At 44.7% G+C, this 20,468-nt stretch overlaps 1 protein-coding gene across 5 annotated transcripts in view; it reads left to right on the forward strand.

Moving 5' to 3' along the window:
* Positions 1-20,468, forward strand: part of ASTN2 (astrotactin 2) — a 1,014,855-nt gene that overhangs the window by 203,674 nt on the left and 790,713 nt on the right. For all 5 annotated transcript variants that reach the window (XM_062207681.1, XM_062207682.1, XM_062207683.1 and 2 more), the window contains exon 3: positions 6,346-6,730. In XM_062207681.1, coding sequence (XP_062063665.1) covers positions 6,346-6,730 — 385 coding nt within the window. The remainder of the gene's footprint in view (positions 1-6,345; positions 6,731-20,468) is intronic.

Consider the following 20,468-nt stretch of genomic DNA (forward strand, 5'->3'; position numbering starts at 1 on the left):
AAGATATCAGCATTGGGAAAAAGATAGAGCAGCAAAGACGGGTCATACAAGCATTGATCAGGAGGCCTGCTGGGATCAGAGCCAAAACAGGGTCTCTGGCATTTTAATGTCCTCTAACAAATATGGGTGCAATTTCAGATTTGTGGATGTTTGTTAAACACCATCTAAGAGCCAAGGATGATACCTAAGGCCTGGCAAATGGCACAGATGAATAACAGCCCAGAATCTAGGGTTAGAGATGGGAGGAGGTCATTTCACCTAGGGGTTAAGCCACATTCAATATCAGAGTGTCTGGGTATAAGTCCTGGCTTGACTCCATTATAGCTTCCTGATGATGCACAGCCTGGAAGGCAGCATATGATGTTTCAAGTGCTCAAGTCCTTACCACCCATGTGGGAGACCAGATTGAGCTCCTGGCTTTGGCCTGTCTGTTGTGGGCATTTGGGGAGCAAACCAGTAGATGGGAGATCGATTTTCTCTTTCTTTCATCTCTCTTTCTCTCTCTCTCACGTTCTCTCTTTCTTTCAGATTTATTTATTTATTTGAAAGGCAGAGTTACAGAGGGGGTGGGGAAGAGATGAGAGAGAGAGAGAATATCTTCCATCGACAGATTCACTACCCAAATGGCTGCAATGGCCAGGGCTGGGAGAGGCCAAAGCTGGGAACCAGGGTCTTCTTCCAAAGGTCTCCCACATGGGTTCTGGGACCCAAGTGCTTGGGCCATTTGCTGCTGCTTTTCCTTAGAGGAATCTGGATCTGAATCGGAGCAGCTGGAACTTGAACAAGCACCCATATGGGGTACCGGCATTGCAGGTGGTGGCTTAACCCTGTGCTCTACAATGCAAATCAATCTCTCTCTCTCTCTCTCTCTCTGTGTGTGTGTGTGTGTGTGTTTCTCTTTGGCTCTCTACCTTCCCAATAATAATAAAAACCTAAAATGGAAAAATGCTAAACAGTAATGCATCTGGATAACAAATAGGTAAGTAAAAGGAGCTATAAGAGCAGAGAGGATAACTTCATTCCAACTTCAAAAGAAGACAGTGATTTGAATATAGACCTACAATATGATCCAACCATCTCACTCCTGGGAATTTACCCAAACCAAAAGAAATCAATATATGAAAGAGTTATCAGTACTCCCATGTTCATTGCAGCACAATTCACAACAGCTAAGATATGGAAACAACCCAGATGTCCATCAACAGTTGACTGGATAGAGAAATTATGGCATGTGTCCGCTATGGAGTACTATTCAGCTGTAAAAAAAAAAAAAAAATGAAATCCTGTCTTTTGCAGTAAGACAGACACAACTAAACCATTATACTTAGTGAAATAACCCAGTCCCCAAAAGAAAATATATCATTGCTTTTCCTGATTCAAAGTAACTAATAGAGTACCTGAAATGTAATGTATTGGAGTGAAATAGACATTTTGTGATTTGGTGATTGTTTACAGCCCTTATCTCTTCCATTGAGGAAAAGTGTCTCTTTTTTTCTTCATTCTATTTGTTGAATGCTGTTACTTAGTGTAGGGTTAACTATATGATCATTAAGTAAACTGAAAATTAATTTTTGTAAAAATGAAGAGTGGGAATATGAGAGGGAAGAGGAGGAAAGGTTGTACCATGGGTGGGTGGGGGGTGGGGGAAGTGTCACTATGTTCCTAAGTCTGTATATATGAAATACATGAAACTTATATAATTTAAATAAAATCTTTTAAAAAATGGAAAAATAGAGACGGTGATGCTCACTGAAGAAGTAATGTCCCAGTGGGCTGGCACAAGGGCTGAGATGAGCAGGTGATGGGAAGTGTATTAGTTTCCAGCTATCACAAACTGAGTGTCTTAGCACAAATCTCCTCACTGTTTAAGAGCACAAACGTCCAGTATCAAAGCTCTAGGCAGAATCTGCCCCATGCCTCTCTGCCAGTTTCTGGTGGTTGCTAGGAGTCACTGGCATCACTTTGCTTGCAGATGCATCTCTTCAATCCGTCTCCATCCTCCTGTGACCTCCTTCTCTGTATGTGTCTCTGTGCCATCTTCTCTTACTCAAAGGACATCAACTGTTGAGTGGAGGGCCCACTCTCACCGTCCCTAATAATATCTGCAATGAACTGTTTCCAAATAAGGTCATGCTCTGAGATTCCAGGTGGCCATGATTCTGGGGAGGACACTACTCAACCCCCTACAGGGATTGAGTGGGAGGGTGCTGTGGACTGAGTAAGCCAGAAGTGCAGAATAGAGCACATACCATTTCTGGGAGTATACTGACCACCCAGGCTGGCTCCAGGATAGGGTAGTATAAATGGACAGATGAGGCTTGTTGGGAGTTGTGTCATGAGAAGGAAGCAAGGGCCTAGTCTCAAAGGGTGCCAGGCTAGGATGTCTTCTTATTCTTAGGGCCCAGAGGTGTCAGGAAAGAGGTCTTTTTAAGGATTTATTTATTTATTTATTTGAGAGGAAGAGTTATAGATAGAGATGGGGAGAGACAGAGAGAAAGGTCTTCCATCTGCTGGTTCACTACCCAAATGGCTATAACTGCTGGAGCTGGGTCAATCAGAAGCCAGAAGTCAGGAGCCTCTTCTAGGTCTCCTGCACAGCTGCAGGGGCACAAGCACTTGGGCCATCTTCCAGTGCTTTCTCAGGCCATAGTAGAGAGCTGCATCAGAAGAGGAGCAGCTGGGACATGAACTGGTATCCATATGGGATGCTGGTGCCACAGGTGGAGGCCAGCCCACTGTGCCACAGTGCTGGCCCCAGGAAAGAGTTTTAAGTAAGGAACAAAAGGAAAGTATTTGGTTTAAGATAAGAGGAATATGGAGAGGCTGACATTGTGGTGCAATGGGTTAAGGCACTACTTGAGATCCCAAGTCTTGTTGGCTCTGCTTCTGAACTTGCTTCCTGCTACTGCAATTGATAAAGCAGAAGATGGCTCAAGTACTTCTGTCACTCTACCCACATAAGATACCAGGATGGAGTTCCTGGCTCCTGGCTTTGGCCTGACCCAGCCATGGCTTTTATGGTAATTTGGGAAGTGAACTAGTGGATGGATGATCTTTCTTGCTCTGTCTCCTTTTTCTCTGTTGCTTTACATTTTAAATAAATCTGGGCCAGCATTGTGACGCAGCAGGTTAAACCATAGCCTACAATCCCAGCATCCATATGGGCACCATTTCGAGTCCTGACAGCATCACCTACAATCCAGCTCCCTATTAAAGCTTCTGGGAAAGCAGCAGAGGATGGCCTAAGTGCTTGGGCCCCTGCACCCATGTGGGAGACCCAGAAGAAATTCCTGGCTCCTAGCTCCTGGCTCTTGGCTTTGGCCTGTCCCAGCCCTGGGTCATTGTGGCCATTTGGCCAGCAGATGGAAGATCGCTCTCTTTCTTTTTGCCTCTCCTTCTCTCTCTCTCTCTGTTTAACTCTGCCTTTCAAGTAAGTAAATAAATCTTTAAAATAAATAAATATTTTTTAAAAAGAGGAGTAGGGAAGCTGAAGCAATGAGTGTGTTGGATTTTGTGATGCAAAACACTTTTTATAGACCTTTATTGTCTTGTTGAATCCTTAGCATAATTCTTCCCATTATGGACAATCAGCCTCAATGTAGAGCCTATGGCTTGTTATAGCCAATGGCAAAGAAAAGCAGGGATTTCCTTGTTGGCTTATCTGCCCCAGACATTGGTTTCCCCACTGAACCACTGGGTCCTTGGCACTGTCCACCCTTGTCTGCCTCTCCTGTGAAATCTGAAACTCATTGCTCATAATAGAACAAGAGAAGTGGGCTAATCCTACTTAGAGACGTAGCAGGGAGGGTTCTGGGTGAGATGGGAATGTGCTTTCTTCCTCTCATTTCCTATCCACTTCCCATCTGAGAGCTTGTGGAATTCTCAGATCCACAAGGAGAAGACAAAACCCATCACCCCCAGACCTAAACAACTTCCAATTTCACAGAGATAAACCCCTAACCAACAGACTGGAATTTTGGTATTTGGACTTATAGCCAATTCTCCCACCTTGTTTGTCTCAAGCCATCCTAGAGTGACCATAGCCCAAATCTTATTTAGCAACAGTTTGTCGCTGAGGCCAGCAGAGCCTCAGTTTTCCACCTCTTTCTAGAGCCTTGGCCTCTTCTTGGTTTGCTCTCTAAAAATGGGCAGCCTGCTTTGTGTCTTTTCCTCCCTCTTCAGCTCCCCCTTTGCACTGCAGCATTTTCTCCACTGCCAAGGGCCTGCGATTGTTGCTGTGTTGAGTAGAGCTGGATGCTCTGGCCCTGCTCACCTCCTGATCGATTGTTCCTGCTTCTGTTTGCTCCTAGTAAAGGAGGCCGATAAAGAAGTGGGAATAGACCTAGTGGGGGTGGGCTAGCACTGCAGCCTGAACCAATGCAGGTGGATACAGAATACAGTTTCATCTGGATTCTGAGTCGCTCATCTGCCTTCTTGGAGTGGGCTGTCCCACTAGGACAGAGGCAGCTGGGTGGTTCTCGTGAGCTCCTTTGCTAGTGCACAGCACTGTTCAGTGTATAAGGTTGTCACAGCTCTTTTCATATTTGAGTAGCTCTACAACTCAGTATTATGAATTAGAATTTTCCTGTACCATAGGTTTTATCACCAACAGACCCTGAGCTAACTACTCCATATCTGTTAGTTCACGTATCACCTCCCCCTCTATGGGAGTTTTGGACCCACATATTGTATATGTATTTGATGGATTCTATGTGCACATGTATACATAAATACACATACAACACATACTTAATAGTTTTGTTTAATTTGTGCACTGTTTTTTTTTTTTTTTTTTTTTTTTTTTAAATCCTGACAGAGAAGCCTTCCAGGGGATCCTGAAGTGGCTCATTGTCAAAATCAAGGCAGGGCTTTGGCCACTGCTGCAGAGCCCTGTCTGCAAAACTAGCCACTTCTCAGCCCTCTGAACACATGTTTGCTACCCCATGGGAGATTCCAAATTCCATTTGAGTGAACTGAAGACCTTGCAAACTATATGTGTTAGCTTCTCAATATCAACATTGTCATAGAGGGCTGAGCCTTTTTAGCGAATAGTGTTCTTTTTGGACTAAACAGCAATTATGTTATTATGACAGCAATAACCTTCTTCCCCCACCCATGAAAATGTATTCAGAGTAAACCTTGGTCATTTTTGTGAGATACTACAGGTAAAAAGAATTGTTCTTGCTTTCAATGAGATTATATCTAAGGAGAAGCAGTCAACAACACAGGAGGATCTGAAAGAAATGTTTTAGACAAAAGCAAAACACATAGATAAAGAGATTCAGATATTATTCTGTGACTTAGCATCTGAATTTCTGAATCTCTTAAAATTTGTGATCCTTGTCCTCTCCCCCATATAACCAAGAGGATTCTTTATGATTCTAGGGACTATACAACCAGGACTCAACAATACAACCTTAACCTCTCACACATGAAAGACAATACAGAATAATGCAGAGCAGGTTAACTGATGAGAGACCACCCAACTCACCCCAGGCAGAGAGGCCCAGTGAAAGCAAACCTTCCACTTCAAGCCCTCGGCAGGTGCTCTGGGGGAGGAAAGGCATATTTTAGAACTCACAGTCCAGGGTATTTCACGAATCATAGGAATCATGTAAAATGTGTTCATAAACACTTAGCTTCCTTCAAATTAATGTATGATATGAAGGCTCAAACATTTAAGAGTTGGATGTATTAAAGAATATAAACCTCAATATGTCTTAAACTTTTGACTAAGAAACCCCTAGAAAGGTGCATTTTTACTAATTCATTCAATGAATATTTATTAAGCACTTACTTTGTGTCAGGCTGTATTGTTGGACATCAGATTACAACTAAGGTTTCCAAAGTGAAGAAAATGCAGACTCTGCAGAAATTATGTTTAGAATGATATCTTTGTAGCAGAATATAAGAAAGGCTACTGGATCTTGAGCGTTAGGTGAATTCATTCTAGAGACTGAGAGAGTGTGAGCAATTTCTCTGGGGTTATTCAGCTGATGGAGGAAGTGTCAAGGGTCAAGGTACAGACACTCACCTGGGTGAAGCCATGGCCTTGACTCTTCCAACATTTAGCAAAGTAGATTGCTCTGACATGGCCATTATCCATCTCATTTGCTCCTTAATACGACCTTGTGATGGAAAAAGAGCAAGGATTCTTACTCATCCTTTATACCCATGAAAAGCAAGGCTCAGAGAAGTCAAGGAGTTTGCACAAGGTCACATTGTTTGTTGGTAGATGCAGTGTCTCTCTAGCTTCAGTGCCACGGCTGGTGGTTCCTGAGGCTGATGTCCTGGAGTCCAAAGAACACTGGCCCATTTTCTTCTCCTTCTTCCTTCCTGCTCCAGGGTGGTCTCATTGCTCTGCTGTTGCTGCTGCTTGTGTTCACTGTGGCGCTGTATGCCCAGCGGCGCTGGCAGAAGCGTCGCCGCATCCCACAGAAGAGTGCAAGCACAGAAGCCACCCATGAGATCCACTATATCCCTTCTGTGCTGCTGGGTCCCCAGGCCCGAGAGAGCTTCCGTTCCTCCCGGCTGCAGGCCCACAATTCTGTCATCGGCGTGCCCATCCGAGAGACCCCCATCCTGGATGACTATGACTATGAGGAAGATGAGGACCCTCCCCGGCGGGCCAACCATGTCTCTCGGGAGGATGAATTTGGCAGCCAGGCGACCCATGCCCTGGACAGCTTGGGACGGCCAGGAGAAGAGAAAAGGGACTTTGAGAAGAAAGGTGGGTCCTTTTTGTACATCTCCTCTTCCAGGGCATGTGTTTGGGAACTGGGGGGAGGCACAGGAGCTGGGCAGTTGGGGACATAGACAACATCTTCTGGGATAAGCTATATTGGGCTTATAGCCCACCTCTCCACTGAGTTATCAGAGTTTGTCTCTTTTGGTCCTTTGGTAGTGAGAGGAGACAAACTGTTGTTCATGCTCCTGGGATGGGAGTTTTGAAGGCATCAGAGTCCACGCAGTCCAACTCCTCTGCAGTATTTCTTGATGACCTCTCTTGATGGCCTTCTTACTTCTCAGGAGAGAGTCCATGCCATTTCCAGACATTACTATTAAAATGTTTCTGCTCATACTGAATGGAAGTCTATGTCTCGTCCCTGGCCTTCCATGCCCACAAAGAGAGTCAGTCTGATCGTCATCATCTCCAGGGCAGCTCTTGGCAAATTTGACAGCAGAAAGGGACACCTGCAGGTTCTGTAAACCAGCCTCCATAAAGGGCACCAGCTTCTCCGGCGAGTCCCAGGAAAGGTGTTTTCCAGACGTTGCTCTCTCCTGGCCACTGTCCTCTGGATGGAGATTCTGAATTTTCATGACCTGGAGCATAACTGAGCTGACACTCTTCCTCATTAAGGCAAGCACACTAGTGCCGCACAAACTAGGACTTGCACCTCCCTCTTGACAGCTGTTACACTTCTGTTGGTGCAGCTTGGGATCATGCTTGTTGGCTCATGTTGGACTTTGGATGACTAACACTTCTCACTCTTGCATTTATGTTGCTATAAAGACTCATTTTGTTTGTCCTGTTTGAGGACAAATGATTATTTGGACATAAGCACAAGATATGTTTATATTTATCTTAATTAAGAGTCTATGCGTCTAGCTCATTATAGGTGGCATTTGGCTGCTTTCCTGTCAATAAGTGCTAAAAGGGTCTAGTTCTCTTTTTTCACTTTCTTGTTTTCGTGAAGTGGATAATGATGATGGGTGGATACCCCATTCCAGATTTGCGCCTGTCCTCTTGAGAGCCTTGAGGAACCCTCATTGCATGGAACCAACTTGGGGGCTCTGGACTTGATATCTTCTTTTCTGTTCCAAATGTTCTCTTCTCAGGCCTATTTATCCATGAAACTCAGTGGATAAGTAAGAATACTGGGGGCTGGCACTGTGGTGTAGCGCGTTAGGCCACCTCCTGCAGTGCCAGCATCCCAGATGGGTGCCAGTTCGAGTCCCGCTGCTCCACTTCTGATCCAGCTCTCTGCTATGGCCTGGGAAAGCAGTAGAAGATGGCACAAGTCCTTGGGTCCCTGCACCCACATGGGAGACCACGAGGAAGCTCCTGGCTCCTGGTTTCAGATCAGTTCAGCTCTTGCCATTGCGGCCAATTGGGGAGTGAACCAGCGGAATGGAAGACCTCTCTCTTTCTCTCTCTGTGTAACTCTTACTTTCCAATAAATAAATCTTTTTAAAAAAGAATATTGGGGTGCTTCTCAAATAGCCAAAATCTCTGTCAGAAACTCACGGAGGGGATAGAATTGTCCAGTAGATGAGACCATGAATTCTTTTAAATAGTTTTAAAATTTTTTATTTATTTGAAAGGCAGAGAAAGAGATTATTCTATGTGCTGGTTCACGCCTAAAATGCTAACAACAGCTGGGACTCAGTCCTACTGTAGCCAGGAACCTGGAAATCAGTCTGGTTTCCCATATAAATGGCAGATACCGAACGATTTTAACCATCACTTGCTGCCTTATAAGGTACAAGTTAGCAGAAAACTGAAATCAGAAATGGAGCCAAGACTCAAACCTAAAAACTCAAAACTCAAACGTCCAGTTGGGCACGTGGACATCCTAAGTAGTGTCTTAATCACTGTGCCAAACGCCCATCCCAAGACAGTACAGGTTTTGGAGTCAACTAGACCTGGGTTGAAATCTACTTTCTTTACTTACAGCGTGACCTTGGGGGAATGGGAATTCAACCTTCTGACTCTCAGTTACTTCACTGATGGACTAACTGAAGGATTAAATATAAAAATAAAATATGTGCAAAGTCTCTAACCCAAGGTATGATACATAATAAATTTTGACCCTCCCCTCTCCACTTGCTGCCTCAATAAGAGCTGCATTTAATTTATTTAATTCATTTTTTAGATTTCATTTATTTGAAAGGCAGAGTTACAGAGAGAGAGAGAGAGAGAGAGAGAGAGAGAAATGTCTTCCATCCACTGGTTCACTCCCAGATGGCCACAGTGACTGGGGCTAGGCTAGGCTGAACGAAGTCAGGAACTAGAAGCTTCTTCCAGTTCTCCTGTGTGGGTGCAGGGTCCCAAGCACTTGAGCCATCTTCTTCTGCTTTCCCAGGCACATTAATAGGGAGCTGGATCAGAAATGGAGCAGCCATGACTTGAACCAGCACCCATATGGGATGCCAGAGCTGCAGGCAGAAGCTTTACCCACTATGCCACAGTGCCAGCCTCAGGACTTGTTTTACTTTATTTGAAATGCAGAGTCACAGAAAGAGATCTTCCATCTGCTTGTTCACTCCCCAAATGGCCACGATGGTCAGGGCTGGGCCAGGCCGAAGCCAAGAGTCAGGAGCTTCTTTCAGGTCTCCCATATGGGTGCAGGGGCTCCGGGACCTGGGCCATCCTGTGCTACTTTCCCAGGTGCTTTAGCAGGGAGCTGGATCAGATGTGAAACAGCTGTGACTTGAACCAGTGCCCATATGAGATGCTGGCATTGCAGGCAGTGACTTAACTCACTAGGCCACAATGCTGGCCCCAAGAGCTGTGTTTTAGACCTCAGACCTTCAGTCTTGGCTGGGCTTCTGAGACTCTCCTTAATCCAGCTACGTTATCCTCTCCAGCCTGCCTCCAAGTGCCAAGCACTGGCCTGCTCACTGCTCTGGAACATGGTGTGTGTTTCCCTTGTACACCATGGTCTCTTCTGTCTTAGAACTGCTGATTTAGTAACCATCTCCCTGGCCCGTTCCCTTTTCAAGTGCTATTCATCTTTCTCATGTGGTTTCCTATCTTGCAACAAGGACAGGCTACACTGACTTCATCTCTTCAGGTCCTGCAATGCCAAGCTTAGTGCTTCCCACAGAGAGCATGCTCGGTGAGAGTCAGACAGCAAAGGTGGCCTTGAGGGCTGGTGTTCCTTTGGGAGTAATATGAATAAGTCCAGGTATCATGCTTTTCTTTCTAAATAGAAAAATATTTAGATAAAGTGGAACTATCTTCTTGTGTGCTTAAATTTCTGTGGCATAACTCCTTGAACCTTGCTGACTTTGCATGGCAAATGGGTTCATTAACAGCCAGCCTACTTGAATCATCGTTTTTTCTATGGGTGTCAAATGCTCTACAAGTGTTGGAGGAGTTTTCCTAGACCCTCATCAATTTTCCACACCAATGTTTTCTCCCACCTAGTCAAGACAAATAGTTCACTCCCTCTTCTGGCTCCCAGAATGTGTTATTATTTTCAGCTTACCACGCTGTACAAAAATAATCAGTTTCTTATTCTGTCTCCTAGGCTAGACTTGGATATCTTTGAGAGCAAGTGCAGTACCCTCAGTCTTTGTTTCACCAGCACCTGGAACAGTGCTGGGACAGTTAATAGTTGTCATTCTGAACCACCTGTTGACTGGATGATTGAAACAATTGATCATTCAGTTGGTCAATCAAGTTAAATCCAAGCATCGGTTAGAATGTATAGTATTCTGGTTTCTTTTTTTTTTTAACATTTTTATTTTCTTTTTATATGAAAGAATTATGGAGAGAGGTAGAGCCAGAGAGAGAGAGGTCTTCCATCCACTGGAACACTCTCCAAATGACCACAATGGCCAGAGCTGAGCTGATCTGAAGCCAGGAGCCAGGAGCTTCCTCCAGGTCTCCTATGCAGGCACAGGGGCATAAGGACTTGGGACATCTTCTGCTTTCCCAGGCCATAGCAGAGAGCTGGATCAGAAGTGGAGTAGCCAGGACTCAAACTGGCGCCCATACGGGATGGTGGTGCTGCAGGCGGGGCTTTAACTCACTGCACCACAGTGCCAGCCCCGAGTGCTCAGGTGCCCTCACTCTCCTCCAGTGTAGAAACCCTAGCAGCTGAAGGCTTAGCAGAGGTGCCTGGTAGTGGTGACCAGAATAATGATAAGAACAAACACTGGTGTGGGGTGAAAACTCATGAAGAACATTAATGCTAGATAAATGACCACAGAGACAGGTGCCAAGAAGCAGCTGATACAGGAAAATTCTTTCTCCCACTCCTCTTACAACATACAGATACATGCACACCATACACCAGGCTTTGAGTAGAGAGTAGTAGATATTTGTAGATTGAAGAGGCAGGTGGGGGAACCAGTTTATTGTCAGTAATCTTGTTAAAACTCCCTTCCCCATCCACTCCCTTCCTTCTTCAACTTGGAAGGCAACACATTATGATGAAGAGGAGTCTGCAGAATTTGAGTTTCCCATCCAGTATTACTAGCTGTGTGACCTTGCTGGACAAGTCAAATCCTCCTCTCTCATTATTGGGGCATAGTGCTAGAATTCTGCCTTGCGGTGAGGTTGGGTAGAAGCTTAAGTGGCATAGTGTATGTAAACTGGTACATATTCAAAACATTTCTACGTTGCTGTTATTTTCATTTATATTCACAGTCTCCAAAGTGGTTACACTGTGCCAAACACCATGAGGCACCCTGGGATAGAGTTAAGGAAAGTATAACATCTATCCGTAAGGAAAATTACAGGAATTCCCCTGGGAGATAAATTGTGGCAGGAAGGGCTAGGGGACTGGAGCCAAAGCTTGAAAAAAGGCCATAGATCTCCCTGTTCCACATGGTGAGCATATAGCAGAGCTGAGGAAGGAGCACAGATCTCTGACACCAAACCCCATCCTCCTGGTCAAAAAGAACTGTCACTTCTGACAGCCATCATGCACTCTCAGAATGGGACACACAGCACCATGGTGGTGACCCATTGCTTTGGGGATTGGTGCCTCCCAAGTCCTATGTTTCTTAAAAGGAACAGTCTTGCCATTTCCAGTGCTGTACATTCCAGCTGCTTAGAAACCCTGCCTGTGTTAATCTCAAAAATGGGAGCTAGGTACCTGTCTGCTATACAATAGGGACAGTACAGGAGACAGAATAGCGCTGCATCCAGAGGGTGCACGGGCTAATTCCCAAGAAATAATGAAAGTGCTCTTGGCCTCCTCTCCCACGTGGCTGCTTCAGAGCCTGCACACTCGTAGACCGACTACCCCATGGCAGCTTCAAGACGACTCCTCCCTTTGTGTTTTCCTTCAGGCAGAACTCTTTCTGAGCAGTAACAAAGCCAAGCTTTGTTCTCTGAAGTCTCAACACTGGCATTGAGAGAGACCAAACAGAAGTTGTCTAAAGAGAATGAATAGTGCATGCATGAGAAGTAAAGCATCCTAGTGGAATGGAAGTTAACAGAGAGTTGGACTCTCACCCGGCTCCTCAGTTCACTAGTAGCATGGCCTCAGGCAAATATCTTAGCCACTCTGTGTCTATCACTGTCTCACCTATGTTCATCAGGCCAAAATTATTTTTCCTGTAATGTTCATTTGAGTAGGCTTTGAAACAATGTATAATTTTAAATAAATCACTTTATTTAATGCTGTATCCCCCGCATGAAGATACATTAAGAAGGGAGGAAAGGAAACAATTTAGACAAGAAGGAAGTAGCAGCCACACTCTTCCTGATTCTGGGCAGAATACTGTTCACCTGTCCACAGAGAGGTCAATGCTAGAGCCTTCCTGCAGCCTTGTGGCCCCTGAGCAGCTGATCCTTCTTGCCTGGGTAGAAGGGAGACAAATCTGTTGGCAGGGTACAGAAGATCTGACAGGGCCACTCAGGCCAAATCTGTGCTCTGATGCCTCCGGTGGCCCTTGGGAGAGAACCGAGAGATCTCTCTTTTAAGGGGTGACCTAGGCATAGCTGTCAGTTTTGTCAAGAGTAGGTAGGTATTAAAAGACTGAGGAGTCCATGTGAAAGTGATCCCACAGCCCTTTGAAATTATGTTGTCAGGGGCTAATCTCACCTGTACATGTCTGTTGTACTCAGAATTTGCCTTTAAACTCCAACTGCTTCACCATACTTGAGCTCTGTCAACCTGCCTTTCAGTTTGCACCTGCGGATAGTAAAGGGAGCAGTCTGGAGTCCAAAGGGATAAAGTTTCATTACAAAGGGACAGCTGCTTGGAGTCCCAGGTGTCAATTGTATTGTACTGAAGAAGGTCAGCATTCAGCTGACACAGGTTGGTGTGACTGTACCCATGGTTAAACATCAAAACATTCTTGGTCAGTAGCTAAATGCCCGAGACCTCCAGTGCCCTCCTGTTTTCTGGCCAGCAGATAACACCTCCCCAAGGATGCACCTGCCCTTCCCACTGCCAAGCAACAGGGTGAATTTAGGCAGGTATTCCAGCATCATGCCTGGCATCTTCTTACAATGAATCACTGTCTGTGACTTACAATCCTCAGGTATTTTGAAAATCACCCCTGACATCACCTTAATGAGTTGCTGAGAGTTTAACTGTGGTAGGTGTATAGCAGAAACTCAATACATCTTAATTCCAGTTCTTCTTAGCCCTACTTAAATTTATTTTTGCCTTCCCTGAATATCATGCATGAAAGCATAAGGAAATTAAAATAATAAATTTATCACTTTATGGAGGGACGGAGTAGGAGATGGAGAAATGAATATTGGGTTTTGTTAGTTTTGTTTTATTATGAAAGAAATGCATGCTGTCCGTGGCAGAAGGGAAAATGCAAACAAGGAGAGAAGGGGGAGGGAATGAGGGGAAAGCAAACAGGTGGGGAGGCTTGAGAGGAGAAAGGAAGGAAGGAGAGACAAAGAAAAGGGAGCCTGAGTTGTATGAAGCAACAGCTAAAAGTCCTAGTCTCTTGATCCTGTCCCTCAGACCTAAAGGCTAGACCAGACCTTACTAATTTGCCTTATAGGGCCGGCGCCGTGGCTTAACAGGCTAATCCTCCACCTTGCAGCGCCGGCACACCGGGTTCTAGTCCCGGTCGGGGCGCCGGATTCTATCCCGGTTGCCCCTCTTCCAGGCCAGCTCTCTGCTGTGGCCCAGGAAGGCAGTGGAGGATGGCCCAAGTCCTTGGGCCCTGCACCCGCATGGGAGACCAGAAGCACCTGGCTCCTGGCTTCGGATCAGCATGATGAGCCGGCCGCAGTGGCCATTGGAGGGTGAACCAACGGCAAAAAGGAAGACCTTTCTCTGTCTCTCTCTATCCACTCTGCCTGTCCAAAAAAAAAAAAAAAAAATTTGCCTTATAGTCTTCTATCATTTCTCAGGACACACACAACACAATGTGTATATGGTATGTTTGTACCATGACATATACTAATGGTGTCATCTCACCTACATATAAGGTTCTACAACAATTTGATAGTCTCCTAAACAATATGAAAAGTGTCTTTCCATGTCAACCATGCTCACCTACATTGTTCCTTTTGAAGGCTGCACAGGATCCCATCATATAGCATAGCCACAACACACCAAAACTCATTTTATTACTCCCTGTTGTTGACCATTATCTTAATTTTCTGTACTAACAATGAGTCAACAGAAATCCTGTGCAGATAGATAGTTATAACAATCCTGTGCAGATAGTTCTAAAAAAAGATAGATATGTTTTTCCAAGTGTGAGAATATTTATGTGGAAATGAGAGGCACCTAAAAGCTGAATCCGTGTGTCAGCAGGTATGCACATTTGTAATTTTGGAAAACACTGCCCTGTTTGTTCAGTCTGAAAGTTTGCTTCATATTCTCAAGCAGTGGCTACCTTCACTCTTCCATGCAGTGCCACACAAGCAGCCCACTACCATATTATGTTGGACCCTTCTGGTCTTCATCCATAGAGGGACCGTTCTTTCACATGTGCAGTGTTCTCTTGGTTTGTTTACAAGTAATTGATCCAGATTCTTTTGTCTAAAGTCAGTCCTCATGGTTAGCCTTTATGATGATTCCTTGCGTGAAGGGACAGAGAACAAAGGCTTTTCTCTGCTCTCCCAAACTCAGTTCAGGACCTAGGGTAGAAGAAGGAAAGTGAAGCAGCATCACACACCAGCAGTAGCCCACATTCCACCAGTCAGTCACTTTGATGTGGGAACAGTGACCTGAGCCTTGCTGTGGGTCAGGGTCACAGTTCGGGCAGTCTCAGAGTGAGTGGGATGCTTGCTGAGTGATGGGGAAGAAGGGACTTTACTGAGTGCCTTGAAAAGGCACGTTTCTGGCCAATAAATCCCTTCATTAAGCCATGTGTGATTAATTAGCCTGAGCAGAAAATGAATGGAAGAACTGGATAGGAAACTGTTGCTGCTGCTGCTGCTGCTGACAACTGTTTCTCATGGATTGTGTCATTTACACCTCACAATACACTAACACCGTCCCCGATGCTATAGAGGAGAAGATAAAGGAAAGAGGGCTTGAGTAACTTCCCAAGGTCACACAGCTGGAACGTGACTGATCCAGATTAAAACTCTGACGTGAGAGTCCTATGGTCAGGGCAGAGCTGGGATTTGCATGCACTGCATTGCATTAGGGATGGGATCCTTGGGAAGGCCATGAGCTATTGAAATTCCAGGGATAGCTAAAGCCCAACAACCTTGCTTCATCTACAAACCTGGGAATAGACAATCCAGGCCATGAACATCTGAGTCAGGATGCTGCTACATAGTAATTCTGAGTTTCTGAGTTGGCTTTGGAGTGTTTTGAGTGGACGTTGAGAGTGCAGGGAACTGTCATTCGTGTGAACAGATCACTTGAGGATGTCAAACTAAGAAACTATTTATTAAATCACCTCCAGACTCTCCCTGTGAATGTCATGTAAATGTCACCTTTGTGCAGTGATTTATGAGTTTTCACAACCCTGGTAATGCACCTCACTCAATGCCTTGCCTTGGTACTCAGCTTCTTGAAGAAGCACTAGCCCAAGTTTCCAGACCCCTCACCTTCTACCTTGTCATTCCACTCATGGCTATTCATCCCTCCTCTAGCCTCATCCACACACATCATGGTCATCCTCACATCCCTTCCTGGTGATGTGCCTATTTTTATGTTTGTGCTCCCTGTCCACACAGCAACCACTCTTTAATTACTGTTCTAGTTAAAACAGTCCTGGATATAAAGCCTCCCCAGAGTTTCTGCTGCACTTGATCTTCAGTCTCTATGTTCCACAATGGCTTCATGTCTGTTCTTCAAACTTGCTAAGTTCCTTCTGCCACAGGCCCCTTGCACATGCCATGAGTATCTTTTCCTGAAAAAAATCCTCTTCCCTTTCTCAATCTGTTGTGGTATGGCTGACAACTTCTTTTTATTCTGGTTTTAGATTAAATGTCACCTCATCATAGACATAGTTATTTTTTGCCTGTATTTCTCTTCTTTCATGTTCAATCAATAGTATTTCTTTAATAGTATGTCTTATTATTTAGATTTATTTATTACTTTTAAAAGATTTATTTGAAAGGCAGAGTTACACAGAAGGAGAACAGAGACAGATCTCCCATCTGCTGATTGACACTCCAAATGGCCACAATGCTAGAGGTGGGCTACACTGAAACCAGGGGCCAGGAGCTTCTTCTGGTTCTCCCACATGGGTACAGGGGCCCAAACACTTGGGGCCATCTTCAGCTGCTTTCCCAGGCACGTTAGCAGGGAGCTGGATTGCAAATGGAGCAGATGGAAATGGAGTTGGTGCCCATATGGGATGCTAGAGCTGTAGGTGGCGACTTATCCCACTACACCACAGTGCCGGCCCTGATTTATTATTTTTTAATTACCTTACTAGACTGAGAGTCCAACAAGGTTAGGTTACAATGTATGCTTGGGTTGTTCTATGCCTGATATAGTACCTGCACATGCTAGATGTTAATGTGTGTTGGGTCAGTAGATAGGAATGGATAAGTGAATGAATGGATGAGTGGATAGCTTAGTGTCTTTCCACTAATAACCTCTGCATAAGCTCTTTATCCATCTTTCTTCAGTGAAAGATCTTGTTTAATATTTTCTAATCAATGATTTGTTGAATCTGATTATCCTATTTTGTCTTCATCAGAATAAGTTTTATGTTTTTTAAGATTTATTTATTTACTTCAGAGGCAGAGTTACAGACTGAGAGAGGGGGAGACAGAGAGAGAGGTCTTCCATCCACTGCTTCACTCCCTGAATAGCCTCAATGGCCAGAGCTGGGCTCATCCGAAGCCAGAAGCTTCTGTGTCTCCCACATGGGTGCAGGAACCCAAGCACTTGGGCCATCTTCTACTGCTATTCCAGTCTATTGGCAGGGAGCTGGATCAGAAGTGGAGCAGCTGGGTCTCAAACCAGAGCCCATATGGGATACCAGTACTGCAGGTGGATGCTTCACCTACTATGCCACAGTACCACCCCTAAAATAAGTTTTGCTAAAAGAATACTTATTACATGTGGAATACTCTGATGCTTTCTGTCATTTCTATGTCATACTTTTAATGTTGATGTGAGCCCTTTAATTGGATTTCACTGTATGTGAGTAGGACATAACCTGAAATTTGAATACTTCTCCTTCAAGCTGATAGGCGCTGAGAGTCCCACTGTGGTATAGCCCCCAGACCGCTGGATTTGGGATGGCTTCCTGACTTGACATCTGAAGAATACAGATCATTAAAGGGGCTCTGGGTAAAGGGTTATGGAGGAACAATGCAGGCTGACGTCCAGTCTCCCTATAACCACCTTTAATATCTTCCACCCAACCATGTATCCCCAGCCCATCATTACATTTTCCCTTGAAACTGCTCAGCCTGCCCTCCCAAAGAATCCTTTGTGTCTCCATCAACTTATTTTCAAAGGGTACTTTATCTTCTGAAAAATCCTGGTCCTCAACCCACTGCCTGTAAATATTCTTTAAGCCACACCTCCTTCCTCTTTCTAGCTGTCTTGTAGTCCCAGGAGACTCTCTAAGAGCCTGGGAAACTCCCTCCCTAATAGCAGCTCCCATGTTGACAGTGCCTTGAAGGTGCTGCCAAGGCTGCATTGCGGGTGGGGCTGGGGTTGCAAGAGGCAGGCAGAATGGGGCAGAATTGGCTTTAACCAGCGTAAGACTCTGCTTTAACCACATCAGAGCATTAAACTGTCACACACCTTGGCATTCTGCAAGAGATCAGTTTGCAAAGTTTCTCCAGCATACAAAGAAGAAAAGTTTGGAGATGACTTTCCTAATATCAAACGTCCTGATTTCCTTCTACCGAACTGATTCTCCCTTTCCCTCATGCAAAGTGCGTTTTGAAATCTGCATTGTACAGGGTCCCAAAGACTGATTGGTGTGTACTTTGAACTCCTCAGCACTTTCAGCAGCTGTCACCAGAGATAGGGCAAGCCACAGAGGGAGATGAGTTGCTGTTTAATCCTTGCATCTTCTTTGGTACACACCTCCCTCACTACTCATTCATTCATTTGCATTTGCATTCATTTCTTTAATAAATGCTTATGAGTACCTACTATGAGCTAGAAACTGTTTAAGATAAACATGCAAAAAAGGAAATCATCTTCCCTTGTAAGCTTGTTCGAAGGGCATAAAACAGTAATAGCTGCTTTGTTTTATATAGCTATTTTTTCATTTATAAATATTATGTAATAAACTATTTGTATCCTGGACCCTTTAAGCTTTTTTTAAAAAGATTTACTTATTTGAAAGGCAGTTACAGGAAGAAGGAGAGAGAGTGTTACAGGAGGAGAGGCAGAGGGAGAAGAATCTTCCATCTGTTTGTTCACTTCCCAAATGGCCACAATGACTGGGACTGCACCAGGCTGAAGACAGGAGCCTAGAACTCTGGAACTCCATCTGGGTCTCCCATGTGGGTAGCAGGGGCCCAGATAGATACTTGGGCTATCTTCTTCTGCTTTCCCAGGTGCATTAGCAGGGAGCACTTGATGTTGGCATTGCAGGTGGTGGCTTAACTCACTGTGCGACATTGTCACCCCCTACTGAACCCTTGTGAGAGACAGAATCTTAGTTCAGCTCAGGGAAATTAATTCACTTATCCATGATACTCAGAGAGCTTGACAGTGGAGTTGAACTTACATATATGTGTTTTGAGTTCAGGTTTGTGCTCCTTGATTTTGCTACACTGCATTCAACTCCATGACATCCTGAATATCATTTGGCAAGTGGCATGTTATATCTGTGCTGCCCTCCCCCTCTTACTTGTAAAGCAAATTCCTGCTCCTTGGAAGTATTCAAACAGCACTATGCAACCTTTTGTCAAGGATTGTGTAGCAAAGTTAGAGATTAGGCACCATTCACGTAATCCCTTTTAATTCGCAGGTTGTAAAATTTGAGCTTAATCTTTTTCTATTCCATTTTCTTCTTAGGACTTCTTAGAAAACAAAGAGGGCAAGATCAGTGTTTAAAAACATGTTCCTTAAAATTAGGCAGCCTGGCGAGTATTCAGAATCGAGTTTTCTTTTCTATCCACCCCCACTTCCCTGTTTGATGGACAAAGCAAAGGCCACTTGTTGAGTGGCAGAGTTCATTGCTGCTCTGATCAGTTGGACTGCATGGTGCAGTTAACAAGCTGAACAAGACCGGATGCTGACTCTGTGGCTCTTCTGCTTTGGTTTCTTGGCTCAACCCTCTCCCTGGGCATTGACCCTGGTGTCTAAATTTCTGGGCTCAGGCAAAGCAGGAGGTAGCAGTGCCTCCAACAGAAAGGAGCTTGGCATCCCCAGGCTGCCCTCCTCTGAGCTGTCTCCACACTCTTTAAAATGAGATATAGGCAGAGATTTGTCATGGAATCACAAACAGGAATGTCACCAAAGCTGTCACCAGAGCCCCTTCAAATGTCACTTCCCGGCATTAATTGTCATGATAGCAAAACAAACGGGCGGTCTCTGAGCCCTTGCTCTTCTCCCTCCTCCCTCACAAAACTCTCCCCATCTTCCTGTCTCCTCTTCCTCCATACTTCCTCCTTATCTCTGGGGGCCCTTGGGTCATTCTGACTTGATTAGACTGTGCCTGGAAAGGCAGCCCAACCGCACAGTGACAGATGAGGGTGAAGGAGTTTTGATAAATGTCACGGGCTGAGGAGACTGTTCCCTGATTGATCAGAGCTGGAGCAATTTCCCAGCAGTCAGAGGACTTTGTACCTCCTGTCTTGGCCTCCTGTGAAATGGCTGCAAACCACACAGCGGGAGACTGGCTGTCACAAAGGGAGCCCAGGGCGCTCAACCTCAATGTCTGCTAAAGGAACACAGCCTGCACCTGCTTCCATAGGATCATCCACCACGGGAATGCAGCCAATCTGCACATTACCCACGATGATGATCAGTCCTTCTTGTACTGAATGTCTCCAAGTGATGAAAGGCATGTGTCCTCATTGCAGAAAACTTTAATAAACAGAAATCTATAAGTTAACAGTTTTTCAGAATGCCTCATCAAGTAGCCACAGTCACTTTTTATCAATTTTTTCCCTCATTTCTCTTGTATGTATCGTAGTGGAAACCGGTTAATTCTTTTATATCTTGCATTTTTATTTTGTATTATAGCATAAGTGTTTCAACATGCTTATAATTCTCCTATCCCTGCCTCGTGGTTTATTTACTGATGGAAAATCTTGTTGGTTCTTTTTGTCCCCTAATGTTTTGTATTCAATAGCAATGGTCATTTTGGACTTAAATTGGTTTTTTGCCATTCTGTATTAGTTCCTCAGGGTGTAATCTCAGGAG

The sequence above is a fragment of the Lepus europaeus genome, chromosome 12 (genome assembly GCF_033115175.1).
Source record: "Lepus europaeus isolate LE1 chromosome 12, mLepTim1.pri, whole genome shotgun sequence".
In the NCBI taxonomy this organism is placed as follows: Eukaryota; Metazoa; Chordata; class Mammalia; order Lagomorpha; family Leporidae; genus Lepus; species Lepus europaeus.